General features: G+C 37.3%; 3 protein-coding genes and 1 pseudogene across 3 annotated transcripts in view; 2 read left to right on the forward strand and 2 right to left on the reverse strand.

Annotated features, from left to right (window-relative positions):
* LOC141833666 ((S)-coclaurine N-methyltransferase-like) overlaps positions 1-4,561 on the reverse strand; it is a 9,850-nt gene extending 5,289 nt beyond the window's left edge. The window contains exons 1-6 of the mRNA XM_074721147.1: positions 4,283-4,561; positions 3,453-3,561; positions 1,143-1,367; positions 866-965; positions 694-804; positions 344-427 (exon numbers count right to left, since the gene is read on the reverse strand). Of these exons, the coding sequence (XP_074577248.1) occupies positions 344-427; positions 694-804; positions 866-965; positions 1,143-1,367; positions 3,453-3,561; positions 4,283-4,469 (816 nt within the window). The 5' untranslated portion in view covers positions 4,470-4,561. The remainder of the gene's footprint in view (positions 1-343; positions 428-693; positions 805-865; positions 966-1,142; positions 1,368-3,452; positions 3,562-4,282) is intronic.
* Positions 4,562-6,051: 1,490 nt separating this feature from the next.
* LOC141834005 (cytokinin dehydrogenase 6-like) lies at positions 6,052-7,854 on the forward strand. Its single transcript, XM_074721472.1, has 4 exons — positions 6,052-6,583; positions 6,730-7,112; positions 7,198-7,469; positions 7,560-7,854. Exons 1-4 carry the CDS (start codon positions 6,052-6,054, stop codon positions 7,852-7,854), a joined length of 1,482 nt encoding a protein of 493 aa, XP_074577573.1.
* A 2,900-nt stretch (positions 7,855-10,754) lies between these two features.
* Positions 10,755-12,954, forward strand: LOC141833815 (cytokinin dehydrogenase 7-like; annotated as a pseudogene).
* Positions 12,955-19,360: 6,406 nt separating this feature from the next.
* On the reverse strand, positions 19,361-20,250 carry LOC141833726 (V-type proton ATPase subunit B 2-like). Its single transcript, XM_074721220.1, has 4 exons — positions 20,195-20,250; positions 20,040-20,093; positions 19,874-19,957; positions 19,361-19,794 (listed from the first exon to the last, which is right to left on the reverse strand). Exons 1-4 carry the CDS (start codon positions 20,198-20,200, stop codon positions 19,609-19,611), a joined length of 330 nt encoding a protein of 109 aa, XP_074577321.1. The 5' UTR covers positions 20,201-20,250; the 3' UTR covers positions 19,361-19,608.
* Positions 20,251-21,542: the final 1,292 nt, after the last annotated feature.

The raw sequence follows: 21,542 nt of genomic DNA on the forward strand, positions 1-21,542 counted from the left end.
CCATTAATGTTTTGAGAATTAGATGAGTGGTTGACACCCTTTTTCTTGTTATATCGGCTATTCAACTAGATGAATTGAGGATTTATACACGGGTGCTTTAGTCTAAACTGGCAATGGTGGTTGTTTTTTTATGGTTGATCTTGTCGGGCAAGATCTGTTGCAATAGCATTGCCTAACGGTTATAATCTTGTGGTAACATTTCTTTCTAGGTTGTTGTCCATTAATCATGCAATCTAGTAACACCATCTATTCAAAGGAAATAACATGAAATAAAATTCCTTTAATATTAGCAAAAGGAAAATATTGGTATAAAATCCAGATTTGTGTATGTGAAGGAATTAACCTGAAAATAGAGAAGTAGGTCTGCTGAAGGCATAGTTCCTCCGGTGAAGAAGTATCTTGTAATCCAATCATCTTCATTTTTATCCTGAGTTAAGAGAGAATATTCAGGACATGACATGAAGGCTTTGGGACAACAAAAAATTAGAATGCAAATAGTATTCAACAGCAACACGAAGAACATGATTCTTTCATGTGATTAAGAAACCAAAAATATACAAACATGAAAAAGATGAAATAAACATGTGTAGGAATTTGATTTAATATAGAGTATTATTTAGTAATCTTCACAAACTAGTCATCTCAGAATTGCAAAACAAACACCATCTAGTGCACAAAAGGAGTAAAGAGTACCTCAAAGTGATAAGCAAATGTTTTATGACAAAAGTGATGAATGAAAAACAAGCTATCTTCCTTCATCCACAATGATATCTTCTTAAGAAGTTCCTTATAGTTCTTCATATGCTGCAGGAATTAATGCAACAATTAACTAGTTTCAATGGGGCAAAGAAACGAGTTAGATTACCTCAAACATTTCTATTGAGACAATTCGGTCGAACAAAGCCTCCATTTCAAAATTGCTGATGTCGGCAACAATTATTTCTACATTGGTGAGCTCAAGGTGCCTAAATATAGTTTGGTGCAAATTTCAACTTTCATATGCAAACTATGCATACAATTCATATACTTTCATTACTTTAGAAATGACATTAACCTATCAAATCAATGGAAACTGAGAACTTCAAATTAGAGATAAAAAAATAGGAAACAAGTAGAGCAAAAAAAAAAAAAGAGGAGCATACCTACACTGCTCTTCTATGTAAGCTTTCTGAGTAGATGAGTTACATATCCCTGTGACCTTGCAATTTTTGTATTTCTTTGCAACATATATTGAAAAGGAACCCCAGCCACATCCTATGTCAAGAATTTTTTGGCCATCTTTCAGTTGAGCTCTTTCACAGTACAATTGTAACATTGCGTTTTCGGCATCTTCCAATTTGTTTGTTTTGTCCTTGAAGTAACAACAGCTGCAACCAATGAGGAATTTAGAATTTCTAGCAACATAAAGGAATAAACAGCTATGTAAAGGAAAAACATTAGGGATTAAATGTAAATATTATCAACCAGCGGTGTAATGTGTGCGACCACATTAAAGGAGGAGAAGATAAAGAACAGAGGACTAGAAGACCAATTACAGGTGAGATCTCTATCCAGAACTAATTGTCTAAGTTTGACCTGACCTTCACATTATCTATGTAGTGGATTCATGTTTGATAAATAATATGGATATATCAAATCAAGTTTAAAATATTGATCTATGTTGGAGTTTTGATCTAAGATAGGTCGGATAAGATTTTGTTTTTGTGTCAGGCCAACACTAGGCATGCTTTAGAGCAAGGTTCAAACTCTCAAATCGTGCTAAAGTTTCACTTTTTTACTAAAATGATATTATTTTGATATCATACTAATATTTCGATAAATAGTGCTAGTAGCGAATTGAAAGTGGAAGGTGGAAGGAGGAAGGAAAAGAAGAAAAAATATAAAAGACAACTATATACTTACGTAATAAAGTTCAAACTTTGTGTTTTATTTAGAATGGTAGAGTTTTATCTTGTATGGACATAAGTTATAAAAAAATAAAAAATATTATTTTAATTCATCTCAACTAGTGTTGTAACATGCATTGGGGTATCGAGTGTTGGCATGATATGATATTGACCGACATGATTGACACAATGGCAAAAGAGATATTGTACTACCAAATGTTGAGTAGTATTAGTCGTAATTCATCGGAACAATGCATTTCGACTAGACCGCTCGATACAGTACAAAATTTTAATACATGCTTTTAAACATTCCAAGATCTACTAAAATGAGCTTTAATCCTATAATAATACCCTTCTGCTTAGCTTTCTTACTTTCAAATATAAGCCTCAATTGAAACATAGTCACATTGAGAGTAAAAGTAGATAGAATCAATTGAATTCTTGTAAAATTATATTGATTTGGGGAAACTTAGCTGATCTAACCAATTTTCCCCCCTACTTGAATTGTAACTAAAATAAATTTGAGCGAAAGATAGTCTTTGTCGCTCACATGAAATCGACTTAAATCACTCAACCTTGTCGACAACCAACCTTTCTGTTACTTACAAGCGTACTAGTTAGACGAAGCACCTCATCGACCTCCCTCTTGGTTAAATATTAATCCACAAAGGTTATTGGCAATAATGTAGTACCTCTCTCAATCAATAGTGGCCTTAAAACCACATCCCTACATATTACTAATCTAGTGAATATTAAAAACTTTATACTAATATATCTTAGTAATTTTTTTGATATATTATAACAAAGTCAGATATCACTAAATTGGTAAATAATATTTGTGATTATGATGATATTTTTTTTGCTAATAATTAATTTGCTAATCCTACTATTTGTTGTTCAAAATATGTTATCTCTAATGATGTATTTAATGAAACACAATATACATTCTCATTATAATTAAAAACCATTTGCTATCTCAAATATATAATTATTTTGTCTATAGTTTTATGATTTTTTCTTTACAACTCAATCTCATCGATGCTACCAATTTGATACGATGACACATTCTTTGATCATCTGATCCTAATGCTGATATTGATTTTGACAAGCATGATACATTCATATATACATAGAAAACAATTAAGTATGAAGATGAGCAAGAAAAACTCATTAAATATTTTTCAACATAAATAGAGCCAAAATGAGTATAAAATTAGAGATATTACTCATTTAGATATGTATAAAGATCATTGTTCAGCTTTAATACCATGTAGCGTAGGACTTTAGAGAATGGGCAGTTAACAAACTGTTTTGGATGATAAACCATAAAATTTGAAAAAAGAAGTGGAGTATCCGAAACAATGGAATAAATCAATGAAGGTGTACTCCCCATCAGGCAGAAACTTCTAGTTCTAATTTACTGCTGAGATCATCCTAGGACATCAAATTGGCCCTGACGCTTTTAATGAATCAAATTCTACTTTGACACCAGTATATATACAAGTTAAAATTGACCTTCTTGTTAAATTTGAAGTACAAAAGCTATAGCTTAGAGAATTGACCAACCTGTACTTTAAATTCTGTCCAAGCACCAACTTGAAAAATGAGGTGGGTAACTCATAGTGTTGGGATTTGGCTTTATCAGTTTCCACAGCTATAGGCATATCTTCAAGAGCTGTTGAAGATATACAAGATCAGAACATTACCACAACTGACAAATAAAACCACTTATATAGTAAATTAATGGAAACACTGCAACTTTAGAAAGACAGAAAGGTAGTCTGAGTAGTCTGTCATGATCAGGTCAGTTTTAAATAAGTACCATGGTGACTAGGGTGGTATGATGGAAGGGCCTCTTGCAACAGATTGCACTTTGGATGTGTTCATTGCATCACAAAAAATGTATAGTTCTGGGTGAAACAACAATGGAATACACATATTCAAGGAGACAACACATTTCCCACAGAACTCTGGATCTAAGACTAGAGCACTAAAATTGTGCTAGTAGAAGGAAAATGGAGATGACTAAAGAAACTAGTAAAGTATTGATGGAAATAGAATCAATACAAGATCAAAAACATAATAATTCACTAGCTCAATGCTACACCTTTAGCTAAGCTAAAAGAAAACCTCACTAAACTGCAGAAAGTTTCCACGATATAGAATTCATACTTTAACAAACCAGAACCAATTTTTTATTGAACAATTCTACTTCACAAAATCAAATCTCCAAAGTTCTCTTGAAGGGAAGAACAGAAACGAATATTGTGGGGATCAGAACATCAAAAAAAAATCCGAAATTTTCGCTCTTGCGGTCCAAGACTACGACGGCGGAATTACATGATTAAAACGAAATGAAGTGATAGACCAACAGCAGGCATGGGTTTGAGCCATACCCTGCTTGAACCGGACGAGTTCCGCTAGCTGGAGCTCGGCGGAGGGTTGGTAGCCGAGGCGGAGGCGGCCGGCGAGGAGTAGCCGCGTCAGCCTCCTGACCAATGCGTCCGGGAGGAGGTTTCTCTCCAGCGCCGCCAGCCCCGCCCGCACCGCCGCTTCGTAGGGCATCCGAACTATCGCCTCCATATTCTCTCCTTCTCTCTCTCTTCTCTACGTCTGGTCCCCCTTCTTACCTCTCAGCGCCGACAGGCACAGCACGGCACCGCACGGCTCTACGCCGTTCCATTTTCGTGCCCGTGATATGATTTACAACTTTGTTTGATTTGAATTGATTCCAATTTTTCAATGTACTCCTCAAACTTTAAAAATTGCCATTCTAATATTTAAATTCCACATTTAAAAAAAAAATGATAATCCTAGTTAGTCGCATTGACTCAATCCCTGGGGTGATCGGTCCGGTCCCACGAAAGTTTTCCACCGGTCACCAAGGTAAATCGGGAAGCGCACGCAACGGTCAACCCAGATGTCCAGCATCCTTTGATTGCGATCTCCATTTGAAAGAAAATTTCAAATACAAATATCAACCGTATTGCGATCTCCATTTGAAAGAAAATTCCTGAGGCTGAGATTTGGCCACCGTGTTCCAGCATCCAGTCACCATTTGAGGTAATACACCGTAGCTGAAGTTTTTTCCACCAGCCACCAAGGTAAATCGGGAAGTGCACGCAACGGTCAACCCAGATGTCCAGCATCCTTTGATTGCGATCTCCATTTGGAAGAAAATTCCTACAAATACACCGTAGCTGGGGATCGAATCGCGAGTGTCTGGGTGACAACCTAGATGTCTTACCGCGGCACCATGGCCCCGGGGACAAAAAAATGATAATCCCAATCAGTCGCATTGACTCAATCCCTGAGGTGATCGGTTCGGTCCCACGGAAGTTTCCCACCGGCTACCAGGGTAAATCGGGAAGCGTACGCAGTGGCCAACCTAGATGCCCAGCATCCTTTGATTGCGATCCCCATTTAAAAAAAAATTTCTACAAATATGCCGTAGCTGGGAATCAAACCACGATTTATTTGAGAATGGTTAGCTTTGATTTATTTGCACAATAGAAAATCAGGACCTTGTTTCGAAAGAGAAAAACAAGGAAGGGCTAAACTGATAATAGGAAGAGGGGCAATTTCAAATTTACCAGAATTTCCAATCTGCTCGCTGAAGGCTTGGGAGAGAACCACGTTCCCCTTGGAATAGCCTCACAAAAATAGGCAGACGCCTAAAAATTTAAAAATGCTTAAATCATACAAATTAAAATTAAAATGTTTATATTTAATTACATAAACATGATAAATATCTGTATATTAAAATTATAAATATCATCAACCTCTATATTTAAGCTTTTGGATCTTCTTCATATATCATAGTTCTACTAAAAAAAAATACCATTTTTAGTAATCCATTAAAGAGTTTGATTTAATAATATTAATACTAATTTTTCAGCATATAAACTTAAAACATAGTTAGAAACCATGTATATTTAGATTTTTAATAGCAACAAATTAATGTACTTTTTGAATTACACGTCATCATATTTAGCAATGTACTACTACTATATTTAGCAACTTATCGGTCCAACAGGATGATATATTTAGCAATACTCTTAAATACAGTTAGAGAAGTAGTTATTTCGGTAACTCCGAACACGATACATAGACCCCTCCGCCACTTCCCGCTCAAAATCCACCGCCTTGTTAATCATAAACCAAGATGGCTGCCGGAACCTCATCGTGGCTTGACGACATCGCACCCGAGATCTTAAGCAAGCTCCATTCCGACGGCGACACCGTCGCCCGATTCGCCGCCGACTACGGCAGCATAACCAATGACGCGCCTCCTGCCGCCGTGCTCCGCCCCTCGTCGCCGGAGGACATCGCGGCGCTCATCCGTTGCGCGAACGGCGCTAAGTCGCCGTTCTCCATCGCTGCCCGCGGCAACGGGCACTCCGCCCACGGGCAGGCGTTCGCGCCCGGCGGCGTGGTCATCGACATGGCGGAGCTCCGCGGCGGATCAGGGCAGAGGATCCGTGTGTCGGCGGAGGAGTCGTACGTCGACGCCGGCGGGGAGCAGCTCTGGATCGACGTGCTGGAAGAGACGCTGAGGCACGGGCTGTCGATGCGGTCGTGGGTGGACTACTTATACTTGACGGTCGGCGGCACGCTGTCGAACGCCGGTGTCGGCGGCATGGTTTTCCGGCACGGGCCGCTGGTTTCCAGCGTGCTCGAGTTAGACGTCATCACCGGTACACAACTGATATATAAATCCATTACATAAAACAATTAATTCACTCAATTACATTATACTTCCAATTTCCTATTTCGATTATTCATTTATTTTTAAATAGGGAACGATCTAATTTATATGCATTTTTATCTAATTATATTACAGGAAAGGGTGAGATGATAACTTGCTCTCCAGAGTTGAACTCAGACTTATTCTACGGAGTCCTCGGCGGACTCGGCCAGTTGGGCGTCATCTCCCGCGCTCGGATCAGTCTCTGCCCAACGCCGGCGAAGGTCCGATGGCTGAGGCTGTTCTACACCGACTTTGACAATTTGATAAGGGACCAAGAGTTCCTGATCTCGCTGCGAGACACAACCGGGTTCGACTTCGTGGAGGGGCAGGTCCTCCTGAACCACCAGCAAGTCGACGACCCCAACTTCTTCTCGATCGAAGAAGCCGAGAAAATCAACCAGCTCACTGCCGAGTTCAACGCAGTGTACCTTTTGGAAGGAGCCGTGCTCTTCGACTCTACCTCCGTGGTAGATCAGGTAAATCATCTAAAAGCATATATAAATTAAGGAAGATCTACTTAGTACTTTAACTCCATGCATGTGTTGTATAATCCGATCGCAGAAAGTCGAAGGCTTGCTGAAACAGCTGAACTTTGTCCCTAGCTTTGCCTTCAGTAAGGACGTCGGCCATCTTGAATTCCTGAACAGAGTCTACGTCGAGGAGGAACACAGAAAAAGCTCCATGGCCGTCGACCCCAGCCAAATCCGCCATCCATGGCTCAATCTCTTCGTTCCCAAGTCCAGAATCCGAGACTTTCAGACTGGGACCGAAGGGATCCTCCAAAACATTAACCCCACAGGCGTTGTATTACTCTACCCCATGAACAGGAATAGGTATATATATAATATCTACCTCCTGCCTCCATATATATAATACAATTCAGTTAATTAGTTAATTAGCGTATGCTAATTAATTGCTTGCAGGTGGAATGAGAACATGACTGTCGTATTCCCTGAGGAGGAGGTCTTTTATACTGTAGAGTTTCTTTGGACTTCCACGGAGGAGGACTGGAAGAAGCTCGATGCCTGTAACAATGAAATATTAGAGTTTTGCCATCGACAGGGCATCCAAGCCAAGCAGTATTTAGCTAATTATACATCGCAAACCGATTGGATGGAACACTTCGGAGAAGTTAAGTGGGAAAAGTTTTTGCAGTTGAAGCAGACATATGACCCAAAGGCACTACTGTCACCAGGACAACATATATTTACTAAGTAAATTGAACCTCAAACTATATATATAATATAAGCACGTAATGCATGCATGCATGTAAAGTTTTATATATATATACGCTAACTTGTGTACGTGTTAATTACTTAACTTAACTTGCATTCAGTCCTGTTATGTATTTTATACTAAAAATCATTAACATGATAATATATTGTAAGAATTTATGTCCAAGGATTACTTTCCGCAAATACGCCGTAGCCAAAAAATATCAGGGACAACATGATAATATATATTTCAATGGGCATTTTAAAAATTAGATAAATATAAATAAATTAAATCATGATTTGAATAAATGAGCTCAAATCCACACGTTCACAAGCGTGATGGCAATACTGATATAATCATTTTATTGTTAATTATTTCGAGGAAAAAATCTATAATATTTGAAACAGGTAGGATTTTAAATCTTCTAATTATATATTTGAAACATTAAAATTTAAAATTAGCTAGTATATATAGTCGTATCTTTGTAATGAAACAAATTAACACAGCTTTTCTTATTATATAATTGCATGTGTATTAATCCTAACTTAAACAATCTACTAGTTTGTCCCATCAATTATATTATATTCCAGAAAAAAAATCAAATTGGAACATTTTCTGAATTAGCATTATTGATCAAATTATTATAAGTTATAGTTTTTAATATATATATATATATATATATATTCTAAGTTTAAGATAAAATAATTTTTAAAAAAATAACTTAAATATAAATAAAAATATGTTAATTTTGATTAAAATTAGTAATATATGTCAAGACTACTAGCACAATACTCATTAGAACTAATATTGATGGCCTAAGGTGAGATTTCAAACTAATTGAAAGGTAGCATTAGGTTAATTAACTATGTGTGTATGTTCTACTATGTCTAGTAAAGTGAAAATATTTCGTAGCATCTGACTAGTTTACAAAAATCAGTCATTAAATACAAAGATATACATATTAGAAATAACTAAATACATCCATATATTATATATATGATGCCCTCTCATAGTCAATGGTCACATGCAACATCAATTTTGGTCAAATTAATTACTCCCTCAAGTTGCAATCAAGTAAGGTGCTAGGTCAGGCCAAAGTCCAACTAAAGTATATATTCTTATATACATGCTGCATTATTCTCAATTAATTATCAAAAACAAAACAAATAAAGATTCAAATTAAAATCATGGCCATTAATTAGGGCTGTTTGCATCTTTTGTGATCATATTTCTCATTACGTGGCTTAATTGGCTACTAGATATAAGATTGAATTAGTTTGAACAGTACTAGTTGATGTTATTTGCCTTTCATTTTCTCAGTAGATCTCATGTGACAAGGCGTGGATTCTGAAGAGGATCTTTTTAATTGACAAACGAGAAGTTGACATTTGACAAAAGATAGAATTAATGCTATAAGTTTCATGTTTTAATTGAACAGTTAATTGATCATACGCCATGGGAATTAGCCATCAACTATACACGTTGATTTCGATGTTTAATATAATTACAAGCCATATAAATTTTGGAAATGGAACAAAAAAATCTTAAGAACAATATTGCAACATCAACTGAAGATTGCGCGTGATCTATACACGTTGCATGACCTCGATGTTTAATATAATTAAAAGCCATATAAATTTTGGAAATGGAACAAAAAATCTTAAGAACAATATTGCAATATCAACCGAAGATTGCGCGTGATCTTTGAGATTGCACCGTGCCCAACAGGCACACATTAGTGCATCTTTGGCATGCACACGTAATTCATGCACTTTAATTTATGAATCACAATTAATATAACTCAAAGTAATGAGAAGCAATAATCTTGAAATTTTTTAGCAGTATGTAATCTTTGGTATGAATGTAATTAACTCGATCAGTTCCTGTGAACTCTTTGTATAATTTTTTGCATTTTATTTAGTTAAATATACGTGTCAAAACTCGCACACATATAATTATATAATTCAATTTATTATCAAATTTTTTTATTTATGTGTTTTTTTTTTCGCTTCAAGATGAATTATTAGAAACATCGAAAGGCATACGCCACAAGCTTCAAGCATTTAAGCCACAGCCGTCCCAATACGGACATCTATATATAAATATCTAAACTATTAAAAAATAGAATATTTTAAAACAAAAATCAAAGTTAGTCATTATATATATATATATATATAGATATTCATATAGATTTTTTTAAAATAAATAATAAGAGTTTGGTGCATATATATCATCATGTATGGACTTTGCTTGTTAATAATATAATTATAAACCAAATAAGAGAGGACGAAGTCAATATTGAGGAAGTCTCCCAAGGCGTGAAGCATCCTTATTAGTTTGTTAGACAAATGATTTCATTTTTTTTTCTTCTTATCTTTGTTTTCCCTGCCCATCTCTATTTATATTTATATTTAAAGTTAAAAATTAATTAGCAATAAGTTTTGAAGTCTCAAATTATCCTCTCTAATTTTGGAATTTACATTTTCATTATTAAAAATGAACCGGCCAATTGAAAACAATGAAGATGTGAAATTCGTGCTAACAATAATTTAATTGCTCATTAACCCCCAAATGACATATGACATGCGACCATTCTTGTTGAATTGTTGAACTATATGTGCTTCATACATCATTCATTTTTGACTATTTTTGAGTCATATTTTTAAATAAAAAAATACGTATTTAGATTCGATTGGATTCCATCATTAAGAATAAAAGAGTATCATTAATCTCTGGGGCAGTAAGAATAAAAGAGTACAAAGCATGTCAGGTTAGCTCATCATTAAGTACTGGATTAATTTTTAATATCGGATCAATTAATCCAAAGTTCCAGTGCTATAAATAGTCCCACCTCGGCCGCTTCCTTAATTAGTCCACCGCCCTGTTGAATAATTATAGGCAGAATGGCATCCAACCGCCTGGCGCTCGCCGTCGCACTCCTCGCCGTCGCCGCGAGCGCCGCCGGAATCTCGGCGACGTGGCTCGACGACGTCCCGCGCGAGATCGCGAGCAAAATCGATTCCAGCCGCAACGCCACGGCCCGGTTCGCCACCGACTACGGCGGCGTCACCCGCGCGCCGCCTCCGGCGGCCGTGCTCCGGCCCTCGTCGGTAGAGGACATCGCGGTGCTCCTCCGATTTGCGTACGGCGCCGAGTCTCCGGCTCCCCGTCGCTGCCCGCGGCAACGGGCACTCCGTCCGCGGGCAGGCCTTCGCGCCCGGCGGTGTGGTCATCGACATGATGGCGCTCGGCTGTGGCGGCGGCGGCGGCTGCGGAAGCAGGGGGCGGAGGATCAATGTGTCGACGGAGGGGATGTACGTGGACGCCGGCGGGGAGCAGCTCTGGATCGAGGTGCTGGAGGAGACGCTGAGGCTGGGGCTGTCGCCGCTGTCGTGGACGGACTACTTGTACTTGACGGTCGGAGGCACGTTGTCGAACGCGGGCATCAGCGGGCAGGCTTTCCGGCATGGCCCGCAGATCTCCAACGTCTACGAATTGGACGTCCTAACTGGTAAAATTAATTAACACCACATCATTACATATATTAATTAATTGTTAAATATTATGCTAGACAAAGAGAAAGTGTGATTATATGCTAAGTATATATATATATATTCGAATTAATGTGCAGTTTGGAGTCTATCAACATCACAAGGACTTGTTAAAATGGGGCTTATTTATTTCCAATTTCCAAATAGATGAGACAAGAAGCTATTTTGGTTTGAGGCCAATTAATAAGAAAAGAAGTCAGCTACGTTTTAATTCCTTAGTTCCTAATTGGGAGGGTTTAATTTATGTCCATTTTAAGATAAATTTTTAATTATGGTAAAATTATATATATGATCACAGGGAAAGGTGAACTAATAACATGCTCGGGTGAGTCGAATCGAGAGTTGTTCTACGGAGTCCTCGGTGGGCTCGGTCAGCTCGGCATCATCACTCGGGCCCGCATCGCTCTCCGGCCGGCACCGGCCAAGGTCCGGTGGCTGAGGCTATTCTACACTGACTTGGGCAACCTGACCAGGGACCAAGAGTTCTTGATCTCGTTGCCTGACTCGACCGGGTTCGACTACGTAGAAGGGCAGGCCATGCTGGACCACCAACCGGTCGACAACTCCACGTTCTACTCGAACCAGGCCGTCGAGAGCATCAACCGGCTGGCGGCCGAGTTCGACGGCCTCTACTTTTTGGAAGGAGCCGTGTACTATGACTCCGCCACTGTAGTAGACCAGGTAATTAATTAATTAAACATTTGCAAATCATTTTAAAATTTATTTATATATATTCTCGATCGATCTCAGAAAATCGAAGGCCTGCTGGGACAGCTAAACTTTGTCCCTGGCTTTGTCTTCAGCAACAACGTGACTTACTTGGAGTTCCTCAACAGAATCTACATCGAGATACAAAGACTGAGCTCCATGGAAGGTAGCAGATCAGCCAACTCCAGCACTGTTTTTCATCCTTGGCTCAATCTCTTCTTACCCAAGTCCAGACTCAAGGACTTCCAAATTGGAGTCTTCCAAGGGATCCTTCAGAACATCAATAATCCCACAGGCCTCATAGTTCTCTACCCCATGAACAAGAACAGGTGCATGCATATATATATATATATATATATATATATATATATATGTGACAATATTATCGATCCAGCTGAGTACGTAGTTAGTTAGTTAATTAATGCTCCAGCTGCCATGAATTTGCAGGTGGAATGATCTTATGACTGCCACAGTCCCTGACGAGGAGGTCTTCTATGGTGTAGGGTTTCTTTGGACTGCAACAGTGGAGGACTGGAGAAGTTTTGCTGCCCTAAATGATGAAGTGTTAGGGTTCTGTGAGCAGCATGGGATCGAGGTGAAGCAGTATATGCCACACTTCACGTCGAAGGGAGACTGGGCAAGGCATTTTGGGTTAGTTAAGTGGAAAAAGTTTGTTCAGTTGAAGAGGATATATGACCCCAAGGCACTGCTGTCGCCAGGGCAACAGATATTTAATTAAACAGTAGGCAAGAACAAAATGCATGCAAAGAATATATTACATATATGTGAATTATATAGTGGGGTTATAATGAACTTAGGTCTCTACTTCGAGGGAAGATCCTGTCCCCTAGCTCCTTCGATTGTTTGGTTCTTGTGGGGTTTGATTTCTTGTACTCGGAGGGTAGAGTTTTCTGTATATTTGAGGTGGCAGGCTCGAACTGATCACTTAGGTTCTTTAAAGGGTTTAATCATGATAAATAATATATAAAAGGAAGACTTGGGAATTAAAACTAATTGTTCAAGCTTTGTTCATCTCTTTAGACAAATTGACTCCAATGATATCGATTTAGTTTGACTTGAAAGTTAGGCTCCTTGATTAGACAAATTGATAAGGTATGTTGACATTGGAGTTGGAGCTTGTTTAAGAGTTTTTGATTATGGGGGTTCACTTTAAGTTGCTTGTCATGAAGAACTTGCCTAGTTTGGAGTGGTAGTTGTAGTTTAGGTTTGTGTTGGGGAAGATCTCATTGTATGTAGATCATGTTGATGCAAGCGCAAGGTGTGATGTGGGTGTGGCGTCTGATGTGGCCACCTCCTGGACCTGCCACGTGCCAATAGTCAAGAGTCAAGCGGTGGGCAAAGTTAGTGCTGACTTGGCAGTATGAGTCAACGTGACCTTAGAGAATAAGACTCCATCCAAGCGAAGGTTGAGCAAAATCATGTGTCATCTCAACTTTAGACATCATCTCAGTCTCAGATGCCGTCTCGGTCTTAGATCCCATCTTGGCCTTAGACGTTATCTCGACCTTGGATGTCGTCTCAGTCTCATATCTCATATCGGCCTCAAATGCTGTCTCAATCTTAGAAGTCATCTTGATCTCAGACACCGTCTTAGTCTCAGAAGCTATCTTGATCTTAGACGCCATCTCAATATCAGATCCCATTTCGACCTTAGACACCATCTGGGTCTCGGATGTCGTTTCAATCTCAGATCCCATTTTGGTCTTAGATGTCGTTTTAGTCTTAGAAGTCATCTCGGTCTTAGACGCCATCTCACTCTCAGATCCCATCTCGGCCTTAGACGTTGTCTCAGCCTCAGAAGCCATCTCGGTATCAGATGCCATCTTGGTCTTCGATCCCATTTCGACCTTAGATGCCATCTCGACCTCGGATGCTTTCTTGGTCTCAGATCCTATCTCGGCCTCAGATGCCGTCTCGATCTCAAATTTCATCTCGGCCTCAGATGTTGTCTCAATCTCGAATCTCACCTTGGCCTCAGATGTTGTCTTGGTCTCAAATCTACCACTTGGATTTTGGACCAACATTTCACATATTCCAAGTCTGAGTTCTTGCCCTCCGTGGACCCACTAATGGTGAGACGCGAATATTCCTAAGGACACATGGCAGCATAAGGATGAAAGAGCCTTAGACGTCGTCTCGATCTTAGAAATCATCTCGGTCTTAGACGTCATCTCGATCTTAGATCCCATTTTGGCCTTAGATACCATCTCAGCCTCGTATGTCATGTTGGTCTTAGACACCATCTCAATCTTAAATCACATTTCGGCCTTAGACGTCATCTCGATCTCAGATGTCGTCTCTGTCTCAGATCCCACCTTGGCCTCAGATGCCGTCTCAACCTCAGAAGCCATCTCGATCATAGACGTCGTCTTGGTCTCAGATCCATTTCGACCTTAGATGACATCTCAGTCTCGAATGTCATCTTGATCTTGGATCTCATCTCGGCCTTAGACGTTGTCTTAGTCTCGAATCTCACCTCGGTCTCAGATGTCATCTCAGTCTCAGATCTGCCACCTCGATTTTGGATCTCCATTTTGCATATTCCAAGTGTGAGTTTATGCCCTCCATAGGCTCACTAATGGGGAGACGCGGATATTTTTGAGGACACATGGCGGCATAAGGATGAAAAAGCAGTTACGAGATTGTCAGACCTGATCTCCTCGGATACCTTCTTTTTTGCATATAATGTCAAAAAAAAACGGCCGTCGAATTTAGCTTCCTCGTACCTTTCCATAATGATCACTACCCTATTCAATGTGGATATGCTCCCCGACGACTATAAAAATCCTAAAAAGGGTTTATTCCAGGTTTTGCTCATTGGACTCTCTTCTCTTCCTCTTCCTTTTTAGAAATAACTTTTTTTTTCTCCACAGGACCCTAACTTGAACGTTGGAGTGGTTTGCCGAGACTCTTCTGCACCAGTCTAACCTCCTGTTGAAGTGTATTTCAGGTTCTCTCCTTCTTTGACGAGATCCTTCCTGAAGTCGCACATGTCGGATCATTTGTTGACTGGTGGCTTGATCATCTGTGATGTTTGACCGGAACACATGTGTAGAAGGGTAAGTTAGGTATTGATGGGGAACTTTAAATAGATAAAATTTATTAAAATTAACGTATGCGAGTTTCACTATGAATAAGTAAAATTTTGATTATAATAATTTTATTATTAAGTTCATCAACCAATTAAGTTTTATGGTTAAAACTATTAATGACAAGTTAATTAAATGTAATATTAGTGGTATACTTTTTAATGGTTGATCGAACTATTTAATTATTATCAATGAAAATGCTTTTAGTATCAATTGTTTAATATTGAGTATGGCTAAAATTTTATTAATTTTTAGTCCTCGTAGAAAAAAAAAATCACTAAAATAGATAAGATGAAACGAATTTAATATCGAACTATACATGCTTTCTCCATATATCTCAATACAAAGGGAGTACTAACTATAATATGGATAAAATTATCTACAAACTTTAGAAAATATTAGAAAATGCACATGTATGCAATGCTAAAATCAACAGTGTGAATAGTAATTGATCTAGGAGATCTCAACTCGACTATATACTTACACTAATTAGTGAAAAAGTCGATATACAAAGAAAATACATCCTCCACCTTGCCATCGGTGGGACGCTAACTTAGGTCTAAAATGGGACCAATAAATCAACTAAAAATAAGGAAATAGAATTCTTACCTCAACTTTACTTTGGATCAATGTCAAAACATTTCTACTAGCCCTTAATTTTCCTCACCTCCAAACCTTCTTGTAAATTTAGTCATTAATTCAACTCAAACAACCAACACACACCAATAATTATATTAATGTCGTTGACAAATTAAGCTCATTTACTATCAACTTGTTTAATTCATCTCACTTCGTTTAACTCACCTCCCTAGCTATAATATTGGTTTAGACTTCAATAATTTTGTTATAAATTTTTTTACCAAAGCTATAAATTAAACATATACGTCGCAATTGATATATGTCTTGCTTGTTTTGGAGATAGAGGAGAGGGCAACGTCAATGGATCATATCTATTAATTTAGATTCTTGAGGATCTTGTTAAGTAGGGTTGGCATTTAAGTTATCAAGTTGTTCTATTGGGACCACTCTTGGTACTTAATGTTGTCGACACCTAGATATCATAATGATATATTAATTGCATGTGTCGTAGATTTCAATGCATACATATCTCTCTAGAGATAACGACTATTTTCATTATTATTATTATTATTATTATTATTATTGGCCGGCCTCCTTAATTCTTGGAGTTAATCTTTCCAAATGTATATATCGTGTACGTGGAAGGAGTATATCACATTAACTAAAGGATTATGCACATGTTAAAGGTGGTCCACTAGTTAATCAATGCATTTTTTTTTATTTTTGTCCACTTATTTTTGTAGATCGTAAAATATTTAAGGGAATAAATATTTTGAAGATTGATTATATAAGTTATATTTTGGATTTACGTGGATGAATTAGGAGGAAAAAAATAAAAAAAAGTGAATGCATGAATATGATAGTCGATTGTTGATTTTTAAATATTTTTTATTAAAAGTATTTGATAAATATCAATCGATTGAAAAATATATGACTTGATCGATGACTATCAAATAATTTTGCAAAAGTATTTAATGATTGTCAAATTTATCCATGTGCTACATAGTGAAGATGGATGGATATACTGCCTACATATGTTTAAAATATATAATTTCAAAAAGAAAATATTTGAAAATAGGCTGATAGCAAATAATTTTAAATGGAATATTGATTGGAATATTAATAGATTATTGATCCTAAAACATTAATTTTTAGTAAAAAAATATTTGATGTCTACTAATTGAGTGAAAATGAGACAAGCAAAATAATAAGGTGAGAGAGTGATATTTTGAAATATATATATATATAAAATTAGACGAAAACAAAATTGCTCTTTATTAAATTTAAAAGTCAAGTACTTTTGAAATAGTGGATCGACATTAATGGTGCTTGCTAAAACGTTGAAATCTTTTCTTTCAGACTATTAAAACTTTGGAACTACATTTATTAATTACGTATATATCTTCCACCATACGGAATGTAGAGCATCCTTTTAAGATTGGTGTCCACACGGAGAAAATATTTTATTTTATTTTATTTTATTTTATTAAAAAAGAAAAAGAGAAAAAAGAAAAACAAATTGATAGTATTTATTGGAAACACGGTTCTTGAGACTCATGTATTTATTAAGAGGTAGTTGAGACGTGCTTGTTGAAGAATATGTTCATGGAGGACCACCCAAATACATATGCATCGCCCCCATCGACTACTCTCTTCTCTTCCTCGATATCTATAACAGTAAAAAGCAGTCGGTTGGCGAGTAACCATCTTAGCTTCCTTTTGGTTGTGATTGCTTGTCATCGTCGTCATCGTTGTTATCGAACAAAATCAGTGGCTTGACTCCGACTCCAATACTATATATGAGGTAAAAGGTGTGTGCCTTCTTCAGGCCGGCTCAAGGCACTGTCATAAGTAGATCTATCCATGGGTCGGGCACTGAATCTTAATTGGACCCGGCCTGGGTCCATAATTGGGTCAATAGACCAGTGGTTACCTGTTGACTCGAGCCGATGGGCTCAAATCGTAACTGGCCCAATAGCAGCCAGGTCAATTACAGTTCAAGGTCCAGATTAACCGTCGGTTAATTGTCGGTTTGACGGGGATATTTTTTTATATATCCGTTGGAACTATCGGTTTTGACCGTTTGAATCGCCGGTTAACCGACGGTTCTAGTCGTTGAAAGAGGTGGGGTGAGGATTTTTTTGACGATTATGATTATTTGACCGTTTTTAATCAATGACTATAATTTAGTATCTATTATTTTTCAAACTTTTATAAATAAAAGAAACTCATTTCATCATTTCTTCATCATCTTCTCTACTCTCATTATCAATTCTGAAATCTCAATCATTTTCGACTTCAATTCTATATGCTTTCGATTTCAATTCTACAATTATAATGGAGGGAAGATGTTCATCATTTCGATTTCTACAAAAAAATAAATAACTTTGCAATGCATTATATCGTTTTAATGTAAGAAAGCAACACAAAATTATGCTTGTTATCATAGCATAACAACAGCAGCAATTATTAACTCTAATGATACTCTTTGGACGCATAATCAGCATCAAACAAGGGAATCATCCCATTGTAGCATCCCATTTTTTTTTTCAGATTGTTCAATATCATGGAGATGAAGGCAATGACTTTTAACTGTTTTTCATGTAAACTGTTTCCCTTCTCTTGGAAAATAAAACACAAGAGAAGCCATAAGTGCTAGGGATTCAAATGCTTTAGTAAAAAGGAACCAGCTTTAAAGCAACATAAGTAAACTCCATGTGATAGATCAGCAAGCCAAGCAAAAGTCCAGAACCAAAGGGGTGCTTGTTGTTCAAGTAGTTATTGAATTTTAATATGGGGAGGCCAACAGATACTACAATAACATCAAAAGGAAAGTTCCAATTATTTGGATCCATATAAATGGATCTTATGCAGCCATTGCACTCTATGGGAGGCCATACACTTTGGCACAAGGCCAAAGGGCAGTCTCTCCAAATAGTTAATTTGTATCCCTGGACATTGTTAGCAATCCTCAACATATTGATCTCAAGAAGATTCAAATTTCACAAAAGCAACTACACAAGTTGAACTTTCTAACCCAAGATATAACAAATTTAACTCAAGATAGTTTTAGTACACTCTTCATTCTCAGTATGATAATTCAATTTAGACCTATTTTACTACTTTTTTCTCTTAACTTCACTATGCAAAAAGTAGTCAAATAGCCTAACCAAAACACAGTGAGTTTTAGGCTCAAATATGCACACAACTCTAGAATGCATGTCTTTGTTGAAGCACAGATATGACAATTTTCTGAAGAGCCTTAGATTGGTGGGACTCGAAGGTTCAAACTCAAACAATGCTGATTGTTGATGCTACCCGATAGTCCAGAGTCCTTTCCATATACTGAAAATTAATCAGTAGCAAGATTTATACCCATCAAATTTCTTTATAGTTTATATGGTCAAACAAAGATAAGGCCAAAAGCATACATCAGATAAAAAATGTTCAGCTAGTATAAAAAATATTTTATTTTTATTTTATAAAAATATTGTTATGCAAAGGAGAGCCTTTAGTAAGAGAGGCTTCCTGTCTCAATGAACGTACGGCAGCAATAGTAACAGTGCAAGAATTTTGGTTTCTCAAAAAACATACAAGCAGAGCCGGGTAGTGTATAAGAACATATTTTTGCAAAACGTGTCCCGGCAATAAGATTACTGTAATAATGAGAAGAAGAAAAAAAAATGGTGATACAGACTCAACCCAAAAACAAAAAAACAAAAAACAAAAACGGCCTAGTTTCTGAGCTTAGCATACTCAGCAAACTTATTGATACAGACATCGATAGAATATTGGGGTCGTCGAGGAAATCAGTGTGTTGCCTCTCTGCTGTAATACTGATCTAAGGTCTTCGCAGGAATACGGTGGAGAAGCTCGCGAGGGAAAATGCGTAGTAGAGTCCAGGCAAGATCAAGGGATTGGAAGATATTACGGGTGTCATAAGCCCCTTGTGCGACGAATTTCCTTTCGAACTTGTCCAGGAACTCCAGGTAGAGCTGCACCAGAAAGATCACGAAATGGTCAGGATCATTTGTTGAAGGTCATACAAACAGATGGAGGAGGAGAGAAAAGAACCAAATCCTCAGACGAGAGAGCCTCCTCTCCCACCACAGCTTTCATTGCTTGAACATCCTTTCCAATGGCATAATTGGCATAGAGCTGTATAATGAAGGAAATCAAACGACTAAATGGAGATTCAAATACAAAAACATAAACAATCAGTGAAAGAACAAATAGGAACCTGGTTAGAAACATCCGCATGATCACGTCGGGTCATGCCCTCACCAATAGCACTCTACAGGGGAAATTATTTAATTTATGAAAGGAAAGTAGAATCTAAGAGAGTACGATCTCCATAATTTGGAAAGGAAACTATAAAATGGTCAAGAAACTAACTTTCATCAACCGGGATAAAGAAGGGAGAACGTTGATTGGAGGATATATCTGCAAAGTATAAAAGATTAGTCAGTTAAATCTCCTTGGACAAGAGTATTACTCCATAATACCAAGTAACAAAAGCTACACTAGCGATTCACTATATTAGGGGACAAGTGTCCGATCTAGCTATGTAAATTACCTGTCGATTATGAAGCTGCCTGTCAATATATATTTGACCTTCAGTGATGTAACCAGTAAGATCAGGAGTAGGATGTGTAATATCTGTACAGAATGCAAATTTTCAATCCAAACTGTTTGATTTTTCTAACTAATAGAAAGCATAGATGCTCCCACGGATATGCAAAACATTACGTAAATGTAGAGTGTAATCTATTGCAGATATATATTAAATTATTTGCAAGAAAATTCCTACTCCAAACTTGAACTTTGGAAGAGAACGAGAAAAGAAAAGGAATACCAAGGTACACAAATGTGTTATCCAATACATACCATCATTTGGCATGGTTAAGATAGGTATCTGTGTAATGGAGCCTTTTCTTCCTTCTATACGTCCAGCTCGCTCATATATAGTTGCCAGATCAGTATACATATACCCAGGATAACCACGTCTACCTGGCACCTCCTCTCGAGCCTGATACCTAGGAATCATAAAGTTAAAGAAAACATTTAACACATCAATTTAGTTGCATAATAATAATAAAGATACCTAGGAATCACACCTTGCAACTGTAAAAAGAATTTTAAAATATATTAAGGGAATCTTAAATGTAGGTCTTTGGTACCCAAGAAATCAAAATTTTGATCTAATTGGATATACCGACTCAGATTATGCAGGATGTAAGTTAGATAGAAAAAATACTAGTAGTGGATGCCAATTTCTAAAAGCTTCCTTAGTAAGTTGGAGTAGTAGAAAACAACCATGTGTAGCTTTGTCTACTACTGAAGCAGAATATGTGGCCTTAAGAAGATGTGTAGCTCAACTTTTGTGGATGATGCATACACTTAAAGATTATGAGCTAAATTACTCAAAGGTTCAAATTATGTGTGACAACATGAGTACAATCAATCTAACAAAAAATCCAGTGCATCACTCAAGAACTAAGCATATTGAAATTAAACATCATTTTATAAGGGATCACATGGCAAGAGTTGATATAGAACTAAGCTATATTGAATCAAAATCAAATCTTGCCGATATATTCATCAAACCACTACCCGAAGCCGAATTTACAAAAATAAGAAGAGGATTAGGAATGTGTCTTGTGGAATAGGAGTGTCTAGCATTTTATAAACCAACAATATAAACTTTTACATCTCACAAGACCATAGGGTGACTTTGAATGTG

Source organism: Curcuma longa, chromosome 8, assembly GCF_044706935.1.
Source record: "Curcuma longa cultivar G26 ecotype Majalengka, Jawa Barat chromosome 8, ITB_CL_G26_1.1, whole genome shotgun sequence".
Classification (NCBI taxonomy): Eukaryota; Viridiplantae; Streptophyta; class Magnoliopsida; order Zingiberales; family Zingiberaceae; genus Curcuma; species Curcuma longa.

What these genes read in the sequence shown, in the direction of transcription:
- LOC141833726 (XM_074721220.1), bottom strand. An exon ending in ATGCGGATGTTTCTAACCAG is followed by an intron (nt 19,958 to 20,039) that starts GTTCCTATTTGT and finishes TTCATTATACAG; the next exon opens with CTCTATGCCAATTATGCCAT. An exon ending in CTCTCTCGTCTGAGGATTTG is followed by an intron (nt 19,795 to 19,873) that starts GTTCTTTTCTCT and finishes TTTCTGGTGCAG; the next exon opens with CTCTACCTGGAGTTCCTGGA.
- LOC141834005 (XM_074721472.1), top strand. Translation starts at nt 6,052, where the DNA reads ATGGCTGCCGGAACCTCATCGTGGCTTGACGACATCGCACCCGAGATC. An exon ending in CGAGTTAGACGTCATCACCG is followed by an intron (nt 6,584 to 6,729) that starts GTACACAACTGA and finishes ATTATATTACAG; the next exon opens with GAAAGGGTGAGATGATAACT. An exon ending in TACCCCATGAACAGGAATAG is followed by an intron (nt 7,470 to 7,559) that starts GTATATATATAA and finishes AATTGCTTGCAG; the next exon opens with GTGGAATGAGAACATGACTG.